This window comes from Leptonychotes weddellii, chromosome 6 (genome assembly GCF_054177405.1).
Source record: "Leptonychotes weddellii isolate Sample4059 chromosome 6, ASM5417740v2, whole genome shotgun sequence".
In the NCBI taxonomy this organism is placed as follows: Eukaryota; Metazoa; Chordata; class Mammalia; order Carnivora; family Phocidae; genus Leptonychotes; species Leptonychotes weddellii.
The window spans coordinates 124,312,673-124,332,187 of NC_138374.1; the positions used below are offsets into that span (position 1 = coordinate 124,312,673).

Sequence of the window (19,515 nt, forward strand, 5' to 3'; positions counted from 1 at the left end):
ACAAAACTTGCCCCCCAAGGCAATGTTTCTGTTATACCAAACTGCCAGAAGAAACAAAAAAGAAACTGTCAATACCTCTTTGTCTGTTGAGGTAAAAAGTCCTTTACACAAAAATTGCGTGGATTTCTGCCTATGCCCAGTGAAGCAAGAAACAAGGAACTGAAGTATAGTAGTTCAGGATTCAGAATAAAAATGCTAACAGAGGGGCACCTGGGTGGCTCAGTTGGTTGAGCGTCCCACTCGGTTTCAGCTCAGGTCCCGATCTCAGGGTGGTGGGATTGAGCATTGAGTCAGGCTCCACACTCAGCATGGAGTCTGCTTGGGATTCTCTCTCTCTTTGCCCCTCCCACTCGTGTGCACACTCTCTCTCTAAAATAAATAAATCTTTAAGAAAATGCTAACAGATATGCTTATGATTTCTACTGAGAAACAATGAGCCCAAGATTTGGGTCCATCTTTAGAGGGTGGAGAAAGAAGCAGCAGAGATCTTACATGGGAAATTTTGAGCAATATGACCTGATCTTTTAATTTTAATGAACCAATATAAAAATCAAGAAATAAAATGTCTTGTGAACATGGAGTTGCCTACTGTATCTATCTCTATTCTTTCTGTCATCTATCTAATCCATTCGTCCATCCATCCATCACCACCTATTTACCTACATTTTACCTGACAAGCTAATCCATCTGGTTTGTGACCCAAGATTTCCTGTCATGATCATTGGGTACAAAAATGTGGGCTCTTTCTGTGTGGGTTGCTCACAGAAAAGAAGGGACATATTGGTGGGGTGGGAGCAAGTAAAGCTTATGAATTTCAAGTCAAAGTGACAAAAATTAAGGATACTCTTCATTTTTTTAATTTATTCACAATATCCTTATTCCTACAGTATCCAGCTGAACATATTTACTCTTTTATAATAAAAAAGATGATTAAAGTTTTCACTAAAACAATTATTCGTGTTTAGTGAACACTTGCACACACACACACACACAATTATAACTGTAAGAGTTAAGGAACCTCCCAATGAAGAACGTTATAAACAAGAACAAGTTGGGACTGGCCAAATTAGGGTGTTCTCTTCTCTAAGGTTTTGGTTGTAACCATGACAAGAGTTATAATGTAAGAAGATGTCACAGAGAACATAGATCAACCATTTGGATAAAACCAAAACAACTAAGACCATTTAACCACAAATTCTATAATTGACTAGAAAAAAAGTAGATTAATTTCTGTTTATATTTCTGTTTTCAGTTTAATTTAAAAAAATCTAACCAGTGACCATTACCATCTTTATGTTATTGTCCATTAAAGAAATGAAATTGTTCTTTTATTTATTATCCCCCCTCCCCGGGACTAATGACTGTATTTTGCCTTAAAAAATTTCAATTACCTTGTGTCAACATCTCCCACCAAGATGCCAAAATCCCATTTCTGTGGAAACAGGTTTAATCATCTCTTCTCTGTTTAAAACTGCCTCCTAGAAATCTTCCATCAGAGGAGTCTTTGTCAAAAAGTGTTCCTTGGCCACGATCATCAAAATCATTTTGCGTACCTATATCAGAATTTGTGGCAGAAGGACCTTGGAACCTGTCTTTCTAACGCATTTCCAAGTGATTCTTGTGCCCAAGATTATATGAGAAACACAGAAGGCTACTCTCTATAGAACCTGGTACAGAATCTAGGCACTATATATTTTAAATTTCTATTCATACGTCATAAGAATAGAAATTTAGAGTCGTACCCTGCATTTCCTTTGTCGTTACCTTCAGCCATTCAAAAAAGCATGAAGCATGTATCTGTTTGAAGATGTTACAGCTGCATTAATCATCATAGAGTTTATTACAGTGGTCATGGTTCCAAACAGAACCAGAGTTCACTAGCTTTGTAGAACCATCATTTGCTACCTAGTTTTCACTCCAGGTGTAAATTTCTTGAAATCCTGATATTTCTGAAACTTGTTGGATCCATTTTTCCCTTGCAGCATATTATTCTAAATACTCCCAATTCTTCTCAACACATTTCTCCTTTTAATTTGCTTCCAGAAAGGAAGCAAGAATGTGTGAACAGAAGTATTTGTAATAATTGTTGTAAAAGAGACAGAGAAGGAACCATGACTCTGAAGAAGACAAGGGAAGGGGAGATAGATCTGAAAATTCTCCCAGAGTGGTAGCCCATTGGGTGCTTACAGTATTGTGCTAGTTATTCTTTAGCCCAACTTCTACACTTAACTGTAGAGTTTAGTGCTTTGTCTTACACGAAGCTTTAGTGCTTTATAGCTTTCTGAAATAGCATTCCTTAGGACTGATATTTTCCAAGTATAGTCTAAATGCAAAGAGAAATTCTTAATGTAAATCTCTGGGGACTTCCTGATGTGTTTTTCTTTCTCATATCATAAACAAATCTCCTTAGTTGTAAAAATATGTTATGATTCTTTTGGCTGAGAGATCATCATGCTACAAGTCTTGTTAAAGTCCAGGGAACAGCTTAGAAATGTTGTCTACACTGTTAGCATCCAATTGATGTCTACTTGTTCTTGCACTCACTCTCATTTTCCATACAAAAACAGAATGCAGGAATAACGAAATTCAGCCAGTGATCTTTCAAAGAAAACCTCTAATCTGTTGCCTCCTAATGTAAGTGTCAGTGACTGTCCTTGCCCTTGGAGCAATTTGAGATTTTGTTCTTTTTCCAGGCTGCTTATTATAAGAGTTGTATTATGCCTGTTGCTCTCAAAAGATTAAGATTTGGAGGCATTTTTGAGATCTCTGCAACTTCCGTGATATTCTGTAACATGCTTCCTTGTGGAATAATGACAATTTTTGATAGCACAAAAGCATTTCAACAATACTGATGACATATTCATATTGAACAGCACTAGGGAAGCAACTTCATTCTTTCTAAAACTAGAGAACATGAATATATTTTTGTGACAATTCACATCAGAAATAAACAAAAACCCAACATGAATGTCCAAATGCCAGCAATTAAGAAGTAGAGTAAATAGGTTGCATGTTAACAGACAAACAATTAAATTATTTGTTTCCTAGGGGCATGTAATGAGATTGTTATCACATTCCCATGAGGGAGACAAATAGATATTAAAAAGGTCTTTCCAATACCTGTATTGGCTAAGGCCAACAGCTAATTCAATAGATTCGATCAAAATCATCACTTCTTTCACTGCTCCTGATTTATGACTTTGACTGTAGTTAGTCATCACTCATTGCAGTTTGTTCTCCAGTGCTCATAAATTATGCCTCATAAATAAAAAGATACAATCAAGGAAATCATATCAATTCACCTACAACCTTGGAGTATATTTTCCCATGGCACTTACACTAATGCCTTTTTAAAGGGTAGCCTGTTGTGGGTTTTGAATATGTTTGAATAGCAATATGCCAAAATGGGCTTTGCCAGAATTATGGTTAGAGAGACTCATAGCTAAAAAGAGAAAGCAATAAACCTGAAATTACATGATTACAAGATTATTTTATTTCATGAGAAGTCCTGCAGGCTATAGTCATGAAGGACTAGCTTGCTGAAAAGCTCTGTGTAGCTGCCTATTTAATTCTCTACCTATCTGATTTTCTTTCATCATCAAATGGACTTTTTCAGCATCTCTGTTTGCATGATACTTTACTGGATATATTATAGTTCTACTTCTACAGATACAGTCCCTGCATTCCAGGTTCCTTTTATCTGAAACACTTTGGATCAGACAAGATGGAACACGATTTTAATTGAATTCTGGGACCCAGGGGAAGAAGGGTACAACAAGACATTGTCTTCCTTTCTACTGGTACTTTTGAAATTCAGAGATGTGAAGCTACTGAAGAAATTATAAGACATTTTCTTTGCTAGAAATGGGTGTCTTCTGTCACTCATGCTTAGTACACTACCTTGCTCTTTGGAGTCACTCAATATATATGAATATGAGGGAGGGAAAACTAGCTTCAATGTTAGTGGGAAATCCTAAAATTAGCCTCAGTTTGATTTTAGTGATAATAATGAGAATTTGGAATTTATCACGTACTACTTTTTATTGCTTCTATCTGTTCTCCCCGTGAGAAAATAGGAACCCAGTTCCATCCAGCTCTTATGGAGGATACATAAAAGTAGTTAATGGGTTCACTGAGCCCTTGCACTTTTATAAGTGTATTATATGTACTAATTTATCTCATCCTCCCAACAATTCTATCAGGTTGGTATTACATTGTCACTGGTTTGCATGAGGAGACAGGCACAGAGAAATTTCTGCAACTTGGAAGTGGGAGGGCTGGCCTTCCAATACAGGTACGTGGTGTAAAAGCCCAAACTCTTTGGACTTTTTCTACATAAGGTCATTGATGGAAGACCTGGGCACATCTTCCAAGTGTTTGACATTGCGCTCTGGGGCTGTCATAGAGCCCTACAGGGACTGGATATTTCTCCAGAGAGCAGCCTCAAAGTGAGACGGTGGAAATTACCACAAACATCATGGCGTCCATTTCTGCTGGCACTTACCATGTTTTAACACTATTTTGCATGTCACACAGAAGCAAACAGTATTCACATACTTTCCATACTGCTCCAAACATGTAAAGGTAGTGAAATTCCATTATGTTAACTAAAATGATAACCATACCCCACTGATACAACATTGGACACGTATATATTCTCCACAATAAGTTGCTAGAAAAAACTAGGATCACAATAAATAAATAAACAAACAAAAAAACATAAATAAACAAACACAAAATGAATAGGTCATATACATTAGGAAGGAAACAACTTATAAACTGTATAAGATATAGCAATAGAGCAGAGAATGGTTGAATTGTTCAGGAGGTGCTCTCAGGAGACGATAATCAAGCTGGAATGCTAATGCAAGAAGGCCACAATGTGAAGACATAGGGGGAAAACATTCTGGGCAAAAGAAGAGCAAATGCAAAGTCCCTGAGGCTGGATTCTCAAGAAGGCTAGTGTAGGCAGGCTTAGTGAATAAGGGCCAGAGAGCAATGAGATGAGGACAGAGGTGGACAAATGAAAGTCCCCATTGAACCAGAGAGGAGTTTGCATTTTATGGGAAGCCAAGGGAGGGTTCCCAGCAGGGAACTGACTTTATCTGATGTACATTTTACAGAAATAACTGGGTATTGATTACTTTTTATGAATTTACCTATTATCTTAATTTTATATGTGAGTGACAATGCCCTGGCCTTTAAATTAACTTATTTAAAGTTTACAGCCACCCTACTAAGGTAGGTCTTTTTACCCTAATGTTATGGATAAGGAAATGAAGGCTCAGAGGGTTTAAATCACTTGCTACGACTACAGAACCAGTGAATCGTGGAGCCCAGATTACATTCTGAGTTAGTTTATCTTTGCAGGGTTAGGATTCATGCCCTGATGGGGGTGACTTGAGGAAGCTGTGGTTCAGCAGAACAATTACTGGACTTGGGTCTGAGTTCTGATTCTTCCACTTCTTAGGTAACTTGCACAGTCATTCAGGCTTCTGATTATACAGAGGGAAATAATAATACCTATCGCACAGGGCTATGCTGAGATTTGTGTGCAAGAATGTTATGTATAAGTTTCCAAAGAATGGGTTGGTGGATAAATACGTTTATAAGTATCTTATCAAGATTTTGAAAGCCCCAGAGCAGTATATAAATGCAATTTGGAGCAACCATGGGGTGAATTTAAGGACACAGCTTTGGAACCTGCATTTCAGATTCAAAGTCAAGTTCTTCCACTCACCAGCTGTATCCTGGGGCATGTTAACAATCATGCAGTGCATCAGATTTCTAAATGTTATTATTAGTAATAGCCCTTATCTCAAATGGTTGTTATGAGTTAATACATGTAAAGCTCTTAACATAGCGCATAGCGAGCATGAAAAAATAATAATGATTATCATATTTTTCGTGTGAAAAGTTAGGAGAGAGTGACTTGACAGCTTGAAAGAGAAAGTGGGACTAAGTAACAATTCTGTACTCACTTCTGGGTTCCATGTAGCTGTGATGGAGCAACCATAGATTTGAAGACCCTTCACAGCATTTCAAGTTTAGGCCACATCTCTGTGTGTCTTTCTCCAGGTACTTCTCTGCTCTCAAATTTTGAGGGTTAGAGCAAATGTATGCCTGACTTTTGAGAAATGTTGTTCTTACATCAACATTTGTATATTGGATGGCATTGTCTACTTTGCCTTACTGTTAATGAAAATTTCTTAAATACATCCCAGAGTCTAAGTGAAAGGAAACACTGGAGCAATTCATTGGATTCTTCAGAGAAAAGAATTTTATTTCCGGTTCCCATTACAAACATGCTATTGGCATCAAGGAGAGAACTGCACAGTTTCCAAGATGTTTTTAGGCATCTTAGTAATGATCATATCCATCAGCAGATAGATAAATCAATTCACAAGAGAGAGTCTCAACCATCTTCTTAAAGATTTCAATTGAATGCATGTGATTTACTTAAGCGTCTTAACGTTTTTTGTTTCCACCTGCAGATTTGATTGCTTCATGTAGCAAGACATTTATTTAGAATTTAATGGAAATATAACATCAGTCTAAGTACTTACGTGCAATCCTCCTTAAGCCTTCAGATTTACTTAGTGTTTTATCAATAATCATGGAGTGGTGAGCCAAAGCTTGCCAGGTGATCTTCTAGCCTGGAAAGGATTCTTCGTCACATATTGAGTGAGAAGCAGCACCAATCTGAGGTATGGGGAATATGCTAGGTATGCTCCCTTTGCCTCCAGATCCATTCTCTGCCCTGCTTTGTGCACTGGGAAGTGACTCTGCAGACTGCCTAGGGATCTTCTCCTCCCTCTGGCTTCTTTCCAGTTGGATTTGATCAAAGGAAGAAGAGAGTTCAGTTTTTTAATGTCTCCTGATCCCTCTCTTTGGCACCCCAGTTTGGCAAGACTGCATTCTTTCTCTATGGGGACAGCCCCTCCTCACTGGCCTTAGCATTTGCTGGGTTCCAGGAGCAGATTCTTCCCCTTTAGGCCTAGAAGGTAATAGCGTCTGGCTATTGCTGGTCCCTGGGTACTTTAACTTCCCTTGTTGATTCTCTTAATGCTGCCCACACCTCAATAAATAGCCTTTTCATTTAATTCTCTTCAAAAGCCCCTTTGAGTATGCCATCTGTTTCCTGCTGAGATTCTGACACCGGGGAGAACATTTCCAAACCTTACACAGGCCCCAATAACAATGGGTGGGCTGAGTTGGCATTGGATTGTAAGCATGGAAAGATTGGAAATAATTTTGTGAGACTGAAGAAATAGAGGAATAGTGCCTTCTCATGTCTGCATAGAATGATTTCAGTCAAGTACCACCTGCGCTGCTCAAGCCCATCTGGCCAGAGAGTGGAATGAGAGGGGTCATGAGAGTCTGGTGCTGTCCTTGAAGATAAGGCATTCTCTGTTCCTCTCTGCTTTTCTGCTGCACCATCACTTGGATCTTTCAAATATCTTTCTTCATAGCTTATACTACCATCCCTATATTTTTATGGATATATTATTCATGGGTGTGCTTATCTTATCAACTAAACTTTAAGCCCCTGAGGAACAGAGTTTTTAGCTTCCTGCCCCAATCCTAGTAACGAGGCATACACTTCGAACATGGTGGGCCTTTAATAATAAGTTATTATGTATTCAAGTACTAGGATAAAGGGAAATAAGTAAAACATGTCTCATCCTTTCCTGGATATTTTTTTAGGACCAAATCAGGTGATTTGGGGGAGCCTTGATTTCCATGGTCAACTCACTGAAACAGGAGCTGTTGGTGAAGAGCCATGAGGGCAGGTTGGAATTACATATTATCTACCTTCAGTGGGAGAAAATTTGATTACATTTAATATTTTATGTCCAGCAAACAAGCTTCCAACACAAAGATAGGAGGATCAATATTGGCTTCGGTGAAATATAAATTTGGGTTGCACCAGCGTGAGGGTGAGAACCAAGGCATCTTCAGAGGAATGGCTTTTATCAAAGGCAAAGTAAAGATTGCCAACAATTGCAGCTTAGCAATGAACCCTAAGGGATGCCATGAGAGAGAAAAAGAATGAAAAGAGGTGCACACATGTGAACTAGAGTATGCTCCTGGGTGTGTTCACACACACGTATGTAGAAATGATCTCCTATTGGAACAAAAAAAACCAAAAAACAAAAACAGAAAAGACACGGTTCCTGGTCCGGTGGCAGAATTCTGATTTCTATTCATGGAAGTGTCGTGATGGCCTTTGGTCTAAGCTGTAGCACTTTGGCTCTAAAGTTTTAGGACAAATGCACTGTTTGAGACAGACCACATCAATAAATCATTTAATACCTTGAGCTGTGGGAGCTGGGGGTGGGAGCAGCTTAGTTCTTGTGGGAGAGACTAACCAAACAAAAGCTTCCATGCTGGTCAGAAATACGTTAGCGAGATTAATACCTAATTAAATGCAAGTCCAAAACCAAACAGAAAACATGCTCAATACATTTTCTCTAAAAGTGGCATAGAAAATGCTTAGGAACGGGATGGGATAAAGGTGATAGCAACAGAAAACAAGCCATCTGAATCGAGTAGCTAGTCACAGAAGTGTAGACTCAGAGTTGGAAGGAATCCTAGTCATGGGTATGTGGGCAAGGTAGTTTTGTCCTGAGAAGAGAAATGGCAAGGACAAAGAAGACTGGACCCCCTGATTGAAGGGGCATCACAGTTTCAGAACCAATTGTGCTCTTGGTTAGAGATTTTTACAGTCTAGCATTTTATTAGTGACTCACGATAGAGACATTAAGAGTTTTCTTAACCTGGCTCTTTTCTGTCTTGGAAGAAAGTACCTCCTTTTTTTAATATAGTAGGGGCTAAGGGTAGAGGGGGGAGGTGGGCCTACTTGTAGCAGGCATCCAGCTAGACAGATAAGATCTCTCAGTTCTCTTAACACCCATTTTTTTTTTGAAGTGAGGCTATGAGAAATTAAGTGCCTTGGCCAACCTGTGTGATTTTTCACTCAGTTTCATCTCCCTGCTGTGAGTATCTAAGGAGAAAGAGCCTAGGAATTGGGACTATTTCACAGTAGCATGGTGGTGTGCGTCATGTGCTGGGGCAGCCCTTGTTTCTGGCTGAACGTGTTTCCCACAGATTCATAAAGCCTTGGCTGTAGGACGGGGGTCCTGTGACCAGGCCTATTTGATCAAAGTCCTCCATTCTCTTGGTCACAGGACTATAAGGTGTTAGGCGGTTCGTCAGAGTCCAGCTCTTGGTTGACTTATGAATACTGAGAGAGAGAAGCCCTCTTTCCACTCTGAGGTGGGAGGGTAAGAATAATAATACCTATCATAATTGCGCTGGGTGAGTAGTGCCTATGTGTGAGGTGTTGGCCTAAGCATATTTATGTATCAACTCATTCAATCTCAAAGCAAGCCCAATCAAGAGAGGCTAAAGTTTGAGTAGAATTTTTTAAAGTGTATGGTTGTAGATCACCCCCACGGAGGCTCCTAGAATTTAGAACTGGGGGGAGCTTTCATCTAAACATGGGGGGAAACCACTGGGAGAGGTTAATTTGCTTAAGGATCCAGATATAGTGAGAGAAGGACTCGAAGCTGCTGTCCTTTCTCCTTCTCCCTTCCAGCTCTTCACCCGCAGTGTGGGGGTTGCACAGAGAAGGCCCCAGCAGCTCCTCCTGCGGTCTTCACACAGATGTTTTTGGCAGGAACAGTGAGGGTCCGTCCCCTTGTCTGTCTCCTTCTCAGCCCTTCCTTCCATCCTCTTTGGCATACATTTTCAGACAGAACTGTTTGGAGCCAGGGTTGGTGTGTTAGAAAGCAGCGGGCTGCCATCCTGTGTGGCCTCCCACAGCACCAGCCCTAAGATCAGTCCCACACGTAATGAGTCGTAGGGTTTCCTCTGAGGCTGACCTGTCACTTCTCAGTCACCCAGGGACGAGGCACTGGAAGCCTTCCAGCCTTCAGAGATCGTGTGAGCGTGGGTGCTTATTGCAAAAACCTGTCAAAGTGGGGGAATTTTTCAGGAAAACTAATTAAGTCACTGACAGCATGATTCGGTGAAAGGGGGAGCCATGGCAGGCCCTAGCAAATCCATGGTGAGTCATTGCCTTAAGCGAGAGTATGAATATGAATGCACAATTACTGGGAGCTGCTCATCAGCCCCAGCTCTCTCCCTGCAGGTAAAAACTGAAGCTGCTCATGGAGTAGACTCACACCCAGGCCCCTCTCCAAAGCCTGTGCGGAGACTGTTGTCTTAATTTGCTTGCTGAACAATGAAGAACTTCCCCACACAGAATTTGGAGGTTTATACTATATAGATGAGTACAGCCTGAATGTGAAAGTGTTGAAGATAGGAATGAGTACTGTCTGTGAAAAGCATCACATTGGATTTTGTAAATATTCTGTCGAACAGGAAGCCTGTAATCTCCATGTAAGGAAAAGATCTGTGCACCGAAGAATTTCGTTTAGTGAAGATGCATCTCATTTATGTATGAATCACTCATTGGCAGCGTTTTTGAGAATTAGGTTTTGGTAAACTAAATTGTTTTTGAAATTCACTGAGAATGCTTGTTCTCTAATGAGACTCTGCATCATGTGGTTCTGCAGAGACACCCCATCCATCTTGTGAAATATAAAAAGGCACTTCCAAATTTCTACGATTTCTATTTCAGATCTTACTGTTCTTATTAAAGCTGATCCTTCAGAATCTCTGGAAGCTGTGCCGAAATGAATCAAATTAGAAAAATCCCATTTTAAGTGGTGGTGAATGTTATAACTCTTACTACCAAAGGCCAGGTCTCCTAAGTGAGAAACAAAGCAAAATAAAATGCCAACAGAAAACAAACAAAATCCATGAGGAAGAGTAGAAGACATTATTTGATTAACTGAGACACAAACTTTACAGATAATATATTCTGCCCCCCACCCCCTTTCAGCTTCATACCAAAACAATAGGACTCTTGTTTAGGGAAGTCATGGATAGACCAAGGTAAATAAGTTGGTCATCAATTATCATCATGGAAATTAGGCACTTGTGGGGAGCTAGCTTCACTTATTTAGGCAATCGGTTTATGATGGTTTAGGACTGTGATTCTCAGCTCTGGCTGCACATTAGAATCACCTGGGGACCTTTTGAAACGCACTGATCCCTGGACCTATCCCAGAATCAGAACTACAGGGGGATGGAACCAGGGCATGGGGAACATGGTTAAAGTTCCCCAGGTGATTCTAATGTGCAGCCAGGGCTGAGAGCCACTGAATTAGGAAATCACCACTTGAAAATCTGGCTTAAGTAGCATAGCAACAATGCTGAAAAGAAAAAAAAAAAAGGGTTGTGGACCATCAAAGCTGCTTATTAAAAATACAGATTGCTGAGAATCCCCATCCTCACCCCTTGGAATCTGCACTTTGAACATGCTTTTTTGGGTAATCCTTTGTTACTAGAAACACAAGGAGCCAGTACGTTTAAGATGTTCAATATTGACGTATTACTGAAAACTTAGAAGGTGCCTATAATTTAACAAGGCTTTTGCCCACCTTCAGACATGACAGTTACCAAGCTGGTTCTATGAACTGTTGTGAGCTAAGTGACACTGGCTGGACCTCACCCTCCAAGATCTCCGGAGTGAGGGATGCCCCTTTCTTTCAGTAAGAATCCCTTTCTCCACGTAGTTCCTGTCCCTTCGGTCCATTGGAACTCATCCACTCGATACTCTTTTCTCCCAGAGCTCTATCACGCCCAGAGCTCCATCTGTCAAGTGATGGGTGAATTTACACTAAGAAGTGCTGCCTTGGTTTTCCCACATAATAAATTTTGGCAGCTGCCTTCAGTGACTTAACTCCAAAACAGAAATGGGTACAATGTACAGGGTCATGTAGGAGCGTGGTGGACAGCAGTATCTGATGCCCTCAGGGCACACCATGTGGAAGACCACCCACCCAATTACAGATCATCACCACCCTTTTGATTAATAGGTCCAAACCTTTGGGCAGTTTCTCAGTTCTTTGGTTTTATTCCAAGAAATATAAATTACCTCAAAAACACAATCCTCTGCAGAAGGGTCAAATCATTGACAGATGTTGGGTGAATCAATGCCTCTAGGACAATGAAGGTATTTTGTGAAAGGCAACTTGCAGATGAAGTAACCCTCAGACAGGTTTGAGAGCAAAGCAAATTCATCTCAATGGCAAAATGTTCTTTTGTAAAAGGGAAATCAATTCTTTTCGTACGTTACGTCCTAAATGGCTTCTGCAAGCTTAGTCAGGGTCTATGTAGATTCAGCAGTTACACAGGCTAAATAAATCTAACATTTTAATTCATTTTTTTCAGCATTTAGTCTAAACTTCTCAAAATATTTCCTGTAAGAACTGGGTTTTGGGCAGATAGGCTAGATTTTACCCTCCTGCTTCTTATGTTGTAACAAGGTAGGATTAGTTAGTAAGTGCAAATTTGAGATCAGTTTGTTAGGAAACCCCATTAAATACCTCCATTGGGTGGAATGAGTATGGAGGAGAAGCATGACCCAGAGCTGACAGAGTTACAAAAGAAACTCTCCTCTGAATTGTGGGTCCCTTGGTTCCTGCTTGTCCTTAGCTCCCAGTAAGAAATCCCACTAGAGCTAAGACATATGCATGAGGTTTACCATTCTTTAAAAAACTGGCGTAAGACTTCAGTGGATCAACTCGCCAATTATTGAACCCAGTGGCACAACATAATGCCAAAGAAGCTATAATCGCTGGCTTGCTTTCAGTATCTATGGGTCATTTAGTTTCATCTAATCAGAAGCCAAACATTTCTTGCTGATTCCACTCAGCTCTGTCACAAAGGTGTGCTTTTATTCATAAGGGAGGACAGATAATTGAGAATAGAAGAGTCTTTGATAATTTGACACTTTTTTTTAGTAAAGATATAGAGAAAAGAACAAAAGGGTGGCCGGCTACACAGATTCTGGTTGTTTCTGATACTATTTTGTTTCCAGCTGTGGTATCAATAAGCATTTTGTTTCTTTATGATATAAACCACAATCCTTTCCCTAAACCCTTGGGGCCTGATGTGTTTTTAAATAATTTTGGTTTTTTTTTTCAGATTATGAAAAGGTAATGAAATACATATACTGTATATTTTGTAATATCTGCAGAATGATCTGGTAATAAAACATGACATTTCTGTAGCAAAACATATAAATATTTGTATTAGATGGGATAAATAAATGCTATAAATAGTTTCAAGTTTGTTCAGATTGCATTTTGCTGCCAAATGAGTGGTGCCAAACCTAGAAAAAACTTTTAGCTTTGGAAATGGAAACAAGGGATTATGGATACATATCTGTGTATTTCTCCAAACCATTCAAGAATCTCTTTATATTTTCAATTTTTACTAACTTCCTTGGGTAATTTGTCTCATACATTATTGGCCCAAAATATACTGTTCTCACACTTAAAATGTTACCTCTAATCACCGTACTCATTGATTTGCCCAACATATTTCTGGTGACTTAGTGATTTTATTATTTCTGGTTATGGTAAGCCTTTCAGGGTTCAGTTTCCTCTTTTAGAAAATCGCGCTTGGCATTGTGCCTGGCACTTAGTGCTTGTATCAGTCAGCAAGCTTCTGACTGCAAGCAAGAGAAACTGGTCTTTCCTCCCTCATTTACTGCTTAAAAAATTTTAAAGGATATTATTAAATTCCTTAAGCCCCATGTTTCTTTAAGTGGCTTTTCAAATTGCAAGGGATTTTTACAGGCAGGTGCTGACGTGTGCCCGCAATCTCAGTGTGAATTGTCGATAATACACATTTCTTACCTGATACTCATATTCTGTGAAAGGCGATAGTTCGAAATCTATAAAAGAGCTTGAGCTTCCATTATAGGTTAACACTGGATTTGATTTTCCAGGCCGAGTTGTGATTTGTCTTCTGTATACCTCATAATATAAAACTCTTCCATTTGGCTGAAGTGGTCCCATCCACGAAAGGGCAACTGTGGGCTGGAATCCACCTGGAGCCATCCGTACCTCTAGATGGGGTGGGGGCTGCATCAGAGGTGCAACCTCAGGGGTCTGTAGGGATGTCCAGTCACTTGACGCACATCCCAGCAGGGTGCAGGCTTGAACTCGTACTTCATACCTTCAGGATACAAGGCAGAAATTACCCATAATTAGCAAAACAGATTTTCATGGAAAGAATATTTACAAGACTGCTTTCCAGATAAAAAGAGACTATTTGCTGAAAAGAAAAAGACAAATCAGTTTACATTTATTCTTGTCTATAGCTAAACCTTTTAAAGAACAACAAAGTCCTCTTTTTATAAAAATTTGAGAACATGTTAAATCCTCCTGGCTTCCCAAACTAAAACAAAAATTCTCAACTGTCTGGAAAGGGTGGGAACAATTCTTCCCTAAACAGGAATATAACTTTCAAGGTTCTCTCCAACATAAAAAATTCTGGTACTCTGCAGAATTACTTAACACAACGATGAAGAATGCAGATCTTAGGGGGTATGAACCAGTTTTCCGTAGCCCTGGGCTCTTTCTACCTCTGCAGCCGGAGCTGAATGATTCCCCAGGAATGTTTCCAGGTCACGAAGGAACATCATGGAGTTAAGGTCTCAGTGGTAATAAATCCCCTCACCTGATACCTGACATCTTAAAACAGGCTCTCTTACACCACACAAAGACCTTTTGGGGCCAAAGTTAACCCAGCTACATGCTAGATTATCAATCATGGAGACACCTTATCACCACCCAGTTAAACTCAACCAATCAATTATGTTTTGCCTCATAGTTGGTCTCCTGCCACCTGGAAAGGTCTATTTACATAGCTGGGACGTTCCCTTTCCAACAAGAGGGGCTTTTGTTAGTATTAAGTGCCTAGGGCTGTACCTAAGTGCTTTTTTCCCCTCTGTTCCCATGCCCCACTGATTTTATGACACCCCTGATTTTCCCTCCAGCTGCAGCCACTTTTCTTTCTATCTTTATTTCTTTTGGTTCCAGCATTTTCCTCTTCTCTTTTCTGCTTTCCCTCCTCTTATCTCTGCTTTCTGTTCTCTGCCTTGCTTTCTTTCTATTTCCCTTGTCCTCTTCCTTTTCCCCCTTCCCCTTCTTAATTACACTTCTTTCTTCTTTTGTGCCATCTTTCATTCCCCTTTTCTGCTCCTCCTTCTTCTCTGCTCCTCCCCTGCTTATCTCCACTGTGATGGGACTACTGGTTTATGGGTGGGGCGTCCATCCATCCGTGTGTTATGGCAGGTCTGACTCCTAACCAATTCTGCGCATTTCAATTTGCCACACATAGATTATTTGTTTTCTGGATTATCTGTGGTAGTTTTAAAATTCTGGTTCATATACCTTTTGCTACTTAGAGTATTCCCATGCTCCTTCTTCCTCCTAACCCACTCCAGGTACCCCCAGGAGGGCACACTAATTTGCAGTATTCAGTTAGCATTAAGCTGCTAGAAAAACCCCAAACTACATGAACCTCAATTTCATATAGAAATGGTATGTTGTTTTAAGTCTGAATGTCACTTACATCTTCAATGAGAGTGGAGAGCAAAGAGATATCTCTTCTCGCCTTAAATATCACTGTCAGGCTTATCAGATGATCAAACTCCCCCCACCCCCAGCCTGTGAAAAGTGCTTCTTTCACACCTGGAAACCTTTTTCTTTAGAAATCTTTTTGGCTGAGAGTTTCAAAGGGGAGCAAGTTGATATGATTCTTCAAACTTGCAGGCACCAGTCAGGTAAAGAGGAAGCCAGTATAAAATGTACAGCTCTGCAGCTAACCTGGGTCTTTTTTACGCCCCAAATGAGCGTAAGATAAAAGGCAACTCACACACTATGTGGATTAGCCATGAAAGATACCTGCGGAAGTTTTAATTACTGTTTAATATTTAATGCAACCTTAAATAATTGTCATGAGTAGATGCATAAGACCATGAATGTTTCATTTAAACAGCACTATATATCAGAGATAATTATAGGAGGGATCTAATCTACACATCAGTAGATTACAATAATAGCTGAATTTTACCAGTGGTGGTTGGAAATCAACACTCTTTCAGCCTTTAATTTTTTTTAAGTGGTTCTGTTCATTTTACTAAATTTTAAGCATAAAATGTCTTTTATTACTCTTCTCGCTGGGGATGTAAGTTACTTAAAATGTGATGGGGAAAAATGCCAAGTAATTCTTCAAGCTATAGGAAAAGGGCCAGTGGTAGGATTCCTTCATATGGAGAGCAGCACACATCCATGCACGTCAGAGAGCCCCGAGGGGACCACGGAGAAATAGGAGGTAGAAAACTGGCACCATCCTGGGAAGTCATGACATCAGAGCTGGGGAAATCCTAAGGGGTTGGGGAAATAGAGTCCAGTGAGTCTCATTATCCCTGGAAGACGTGCTGGATTCAGGAAGAAGGCTCTCCCCAAAACAAAATTTGGGTCAGTTCAACTCTGGCTAGTAAGAGCTCTCATTGGTACTTTTTTCATATTTAAAATAATACCTAATTTTCTTCACTGCCTGGATTAGATAATACCATCTGGGTTCCCCCAACTGTCCAGGGGCCTGGATGTTTTCTGGAGGGACTAGACTCAGGGAAGGGGTCCATCTCTGTGACTTGTTCCAGACATTGTGGTGAATTGCAAACATTTCTGAAAAACTGACTCTCAAGATGTCACCTGCAAGAATGCTCTCTAGAAGTTACACAAGCAAGTTTTGACCAGATGAGGGCGTGTTTAGTCTACTGTCAATGGTTAAGGGGTTGGGGGTTGGGGATATCACCCATCTTGCTTTTAGAGTTTTCATTTGAACTGACGGAGGGCTCTCATGCTATAGAAAGTTCAGTGGCTTACTCTTAGCAAATCTGGAGTTGGCTACGTACCTGTGAAACGGCTTCAGCTTGTCTACTACGAATGACTGTGTGTCAAAAGAATTATGAGTTGTATTGATGTGTATGACTTTTGTTTCTTTTTCAAACAGCTCTCGGATAAAGAGGGTATAATTGACAATATGGCCATTTGTCCTCACGGGAGCGTCCCAGTTCACTAAAATCTGTTGCGGACCCTTGGCCTTTAATTTTGGAGGTTCTATCCCTGAAGGTGCTGAGGGGCTGGTTCTATCTTTGATGAGTGGACTCAAAACACCCCCTTGGCTGTTGTTGGCAGTCACTGTGTAGCCGTACTCCACACCTGGGGTGAGAGTAAAATCATGATAGCGAGTTTCCAGGCCAGTATAGACAATGGTTCCATCCCGTCTAAGTTCATAACTTCTGATCTGGCCGTTCGGTTTTCTGGGAGGTTTCCAGGTGATTTCTATGGATTCTGAGCCGGTGACTTGCAGTTTTGGAGGGTCCATGTTCTGCGGTGGGGCCTCCATGGTCCAGGCAGATCTGGATGCACTAGCCGTACAGCCCCCATTGGTGCAAGCTTCCAGGGAGAAATTATACTGAGTATAAGGCTGTAGGTCAGAAACCAGCAGGGACAGGCTCTGCCCAGCAAGGTACTCCTTACCGTCCAACCTAAGCAAATATTTAGTGATCTTTCCATTTTGAATCGATGGTGGTGCCCACGATACATTTATTTGAGTGGCGTTGATGGTCCGGAGAGCTGGAGGGCTGACTCCTGCTGGAGCAGCCTCAGGAGTGGTAAAGCTGGTGGTTTCGCTGGTGGAGCAGCCTCCATCTGAGCAGGCTATGACTGCATAACTGTACGTGGAAAATGGAAGCAGGTCTTCATCAGTATAATTGAAAGTCACAGCATCAAAGCTGAAAGGATAGAGCACTCTGTTCCTTTGAAGTTTATATGACTGGATAATACCATTAGACTGTTCTGGCGGGATCCAGGAAATCAGCAGTTTTGGAGGATTCATAGATACACAGGCTACCTCAGGTGGAGAGAGACCCTCTGGAGGAGCCGGCATTGTCCTTACTACGTTCCAAGAGCTACAGGTGTGGCCTGCTGAATTCCAAGTGTGGATTTTGTACCCACACTGCGTCCATGGCTGCAAACCAGTGTCATTATACATAAATGTGTTCCTTTCAGTATTATATTCTGTGAAAACAATTTTCTCATCGGCCTGGATTGTCTGATTTCCCCAAGCTTTTCCCTCGAAACACCTGCGAATCACTTCATAGCGAATTATCTTTCCGTGTGGGTGGAGAGGCTCAGACCAGCTCAGCTCAATGCTGGTGGAGCCTACAGACTGGATCGCAGGAGCCAGCTGAGAGTGGGGAGGGGCTTCCTCTGTCCACAGAGGCTGGGGTGCTGAGTGTGCACAGCCCACCTTGGTGCAGGCCTCCAGGATCAGCGTGTAGAGAGTGAAAGGGACCAGGCGTCGGAAGAGAAACTGCCGATTCAAGCCAGTGTACTCCAGGATACCCTCACTGAAGATGTTGTAGGTCTGGAGGAAGACGAGAAGAAGAGGGAAAACAAGGTGTAACATATGATTTCTTGGTGTAGCTATTTCATCCCTTTAACCTTCTCTCCCTCCCATTCCTCATCTTGATGGTCCTAATCCAGATGAAGCACTCTGATATTAATTTTGGGAATGTGATATTTTCTAGTTAATGTAAAGTTCACGAAAAGAATAACACTGGTTTCCTTTGCCTTTTTTTTTTTTTTCTTTTTAAGGTTGGATATCATATAAGCACGTATCTAACAGCTAAGGACTATTGAAGCTGGTTCTTCGACTTAACAAGTAAAATAGGTTTCCTCCTATTTTATGCTTTTTAAAAATAAGGAAAAGTATTCAAATCCCCTGTTTTATAGATGATGAGCACTTTGGATCTCATTCTGAGTTGGGTAAGTAGGGCCTATCTACATTGTCTATCTCTTGCAGCATTTATTGGAAAATGGAGTTACAATGCTTAACCATTTGTACCAGGGTGCCAGGGCTGAAAATGTCTGTGTATCCATGTGTGGGCACACATACATAGACATATATGCATATATGTATTATACATATCTACACAAATATAGATACAAACTTTGATGACTAGAAGATGGAAAAAACCACACTGTTTTCTCTTGCATGCCATGGGAGAATTGATTGCTCCTTTGGAGCAAAGTATTCTTCTGTTCTGGGGAAAACCATCTGAATATTCGTCATATAAATATAGAGCAAATTTTTATCCCATATTATTCATCCTTCTTTGGGAAAGATGGGATATAACAACTTGAATGTAGATGTTTTTATACAGTGATTTCCTGCCCTTCTCCAGCCTCGATGCACCTGAGAGATATGATACATTCCTGTGGTTGGTAGTGACTCTCCAGGATGGCATCCCTCAAGAGGAGCTGTGGTGTACATCAGATTCCCTTGGGAGGCACATCTAGTTCAAAACATTCCACAGGCAAAATTAACTTGGACTGCACTGTTGATACACTTTTTGTTGTTTAAGATTAAATAGCCTAGATTTTGGAAATCGATTTATGTTGGATTATTGTATTTCAGTGTGATTTTTTTTCTAGTTGGGTTCCTAGAGCAAGACCACACCCCCGAGGGATGGGAAATAGTGTATTTTCTGAAGAGAGCTTAGCTTCCATAATC

General features: G+C 40.6%; 1 protein-coding gene across 1 annotated transcript in view; it reads right to left on the reverse strand.

Moving 5' to 3' along the window:
* USH2A (usherin) overlaps window positions 1–19,515 on the reverse strand; it is a 602,856-nt gene that overhangs the window by 23,318 nt on the left and 560,023 nt on the right. Inside the window, exons 52-53 of the mRNA XM_081823209.1 lie at window positions 16,850–18,366; window positions 13,779–14,100 (exon numbers count right to left, since the gene is read on the reverse strand). Coding sequence (XP_081679335.1) covers window positions 13,779–14,100; window positions 16,850–18,366 — 1,839 coding nt within the window. The remainder of the gene's footprint in view (window positions 1–13,778; window positions 14,101–16,849; window positions 18,367–19,515) is intronic.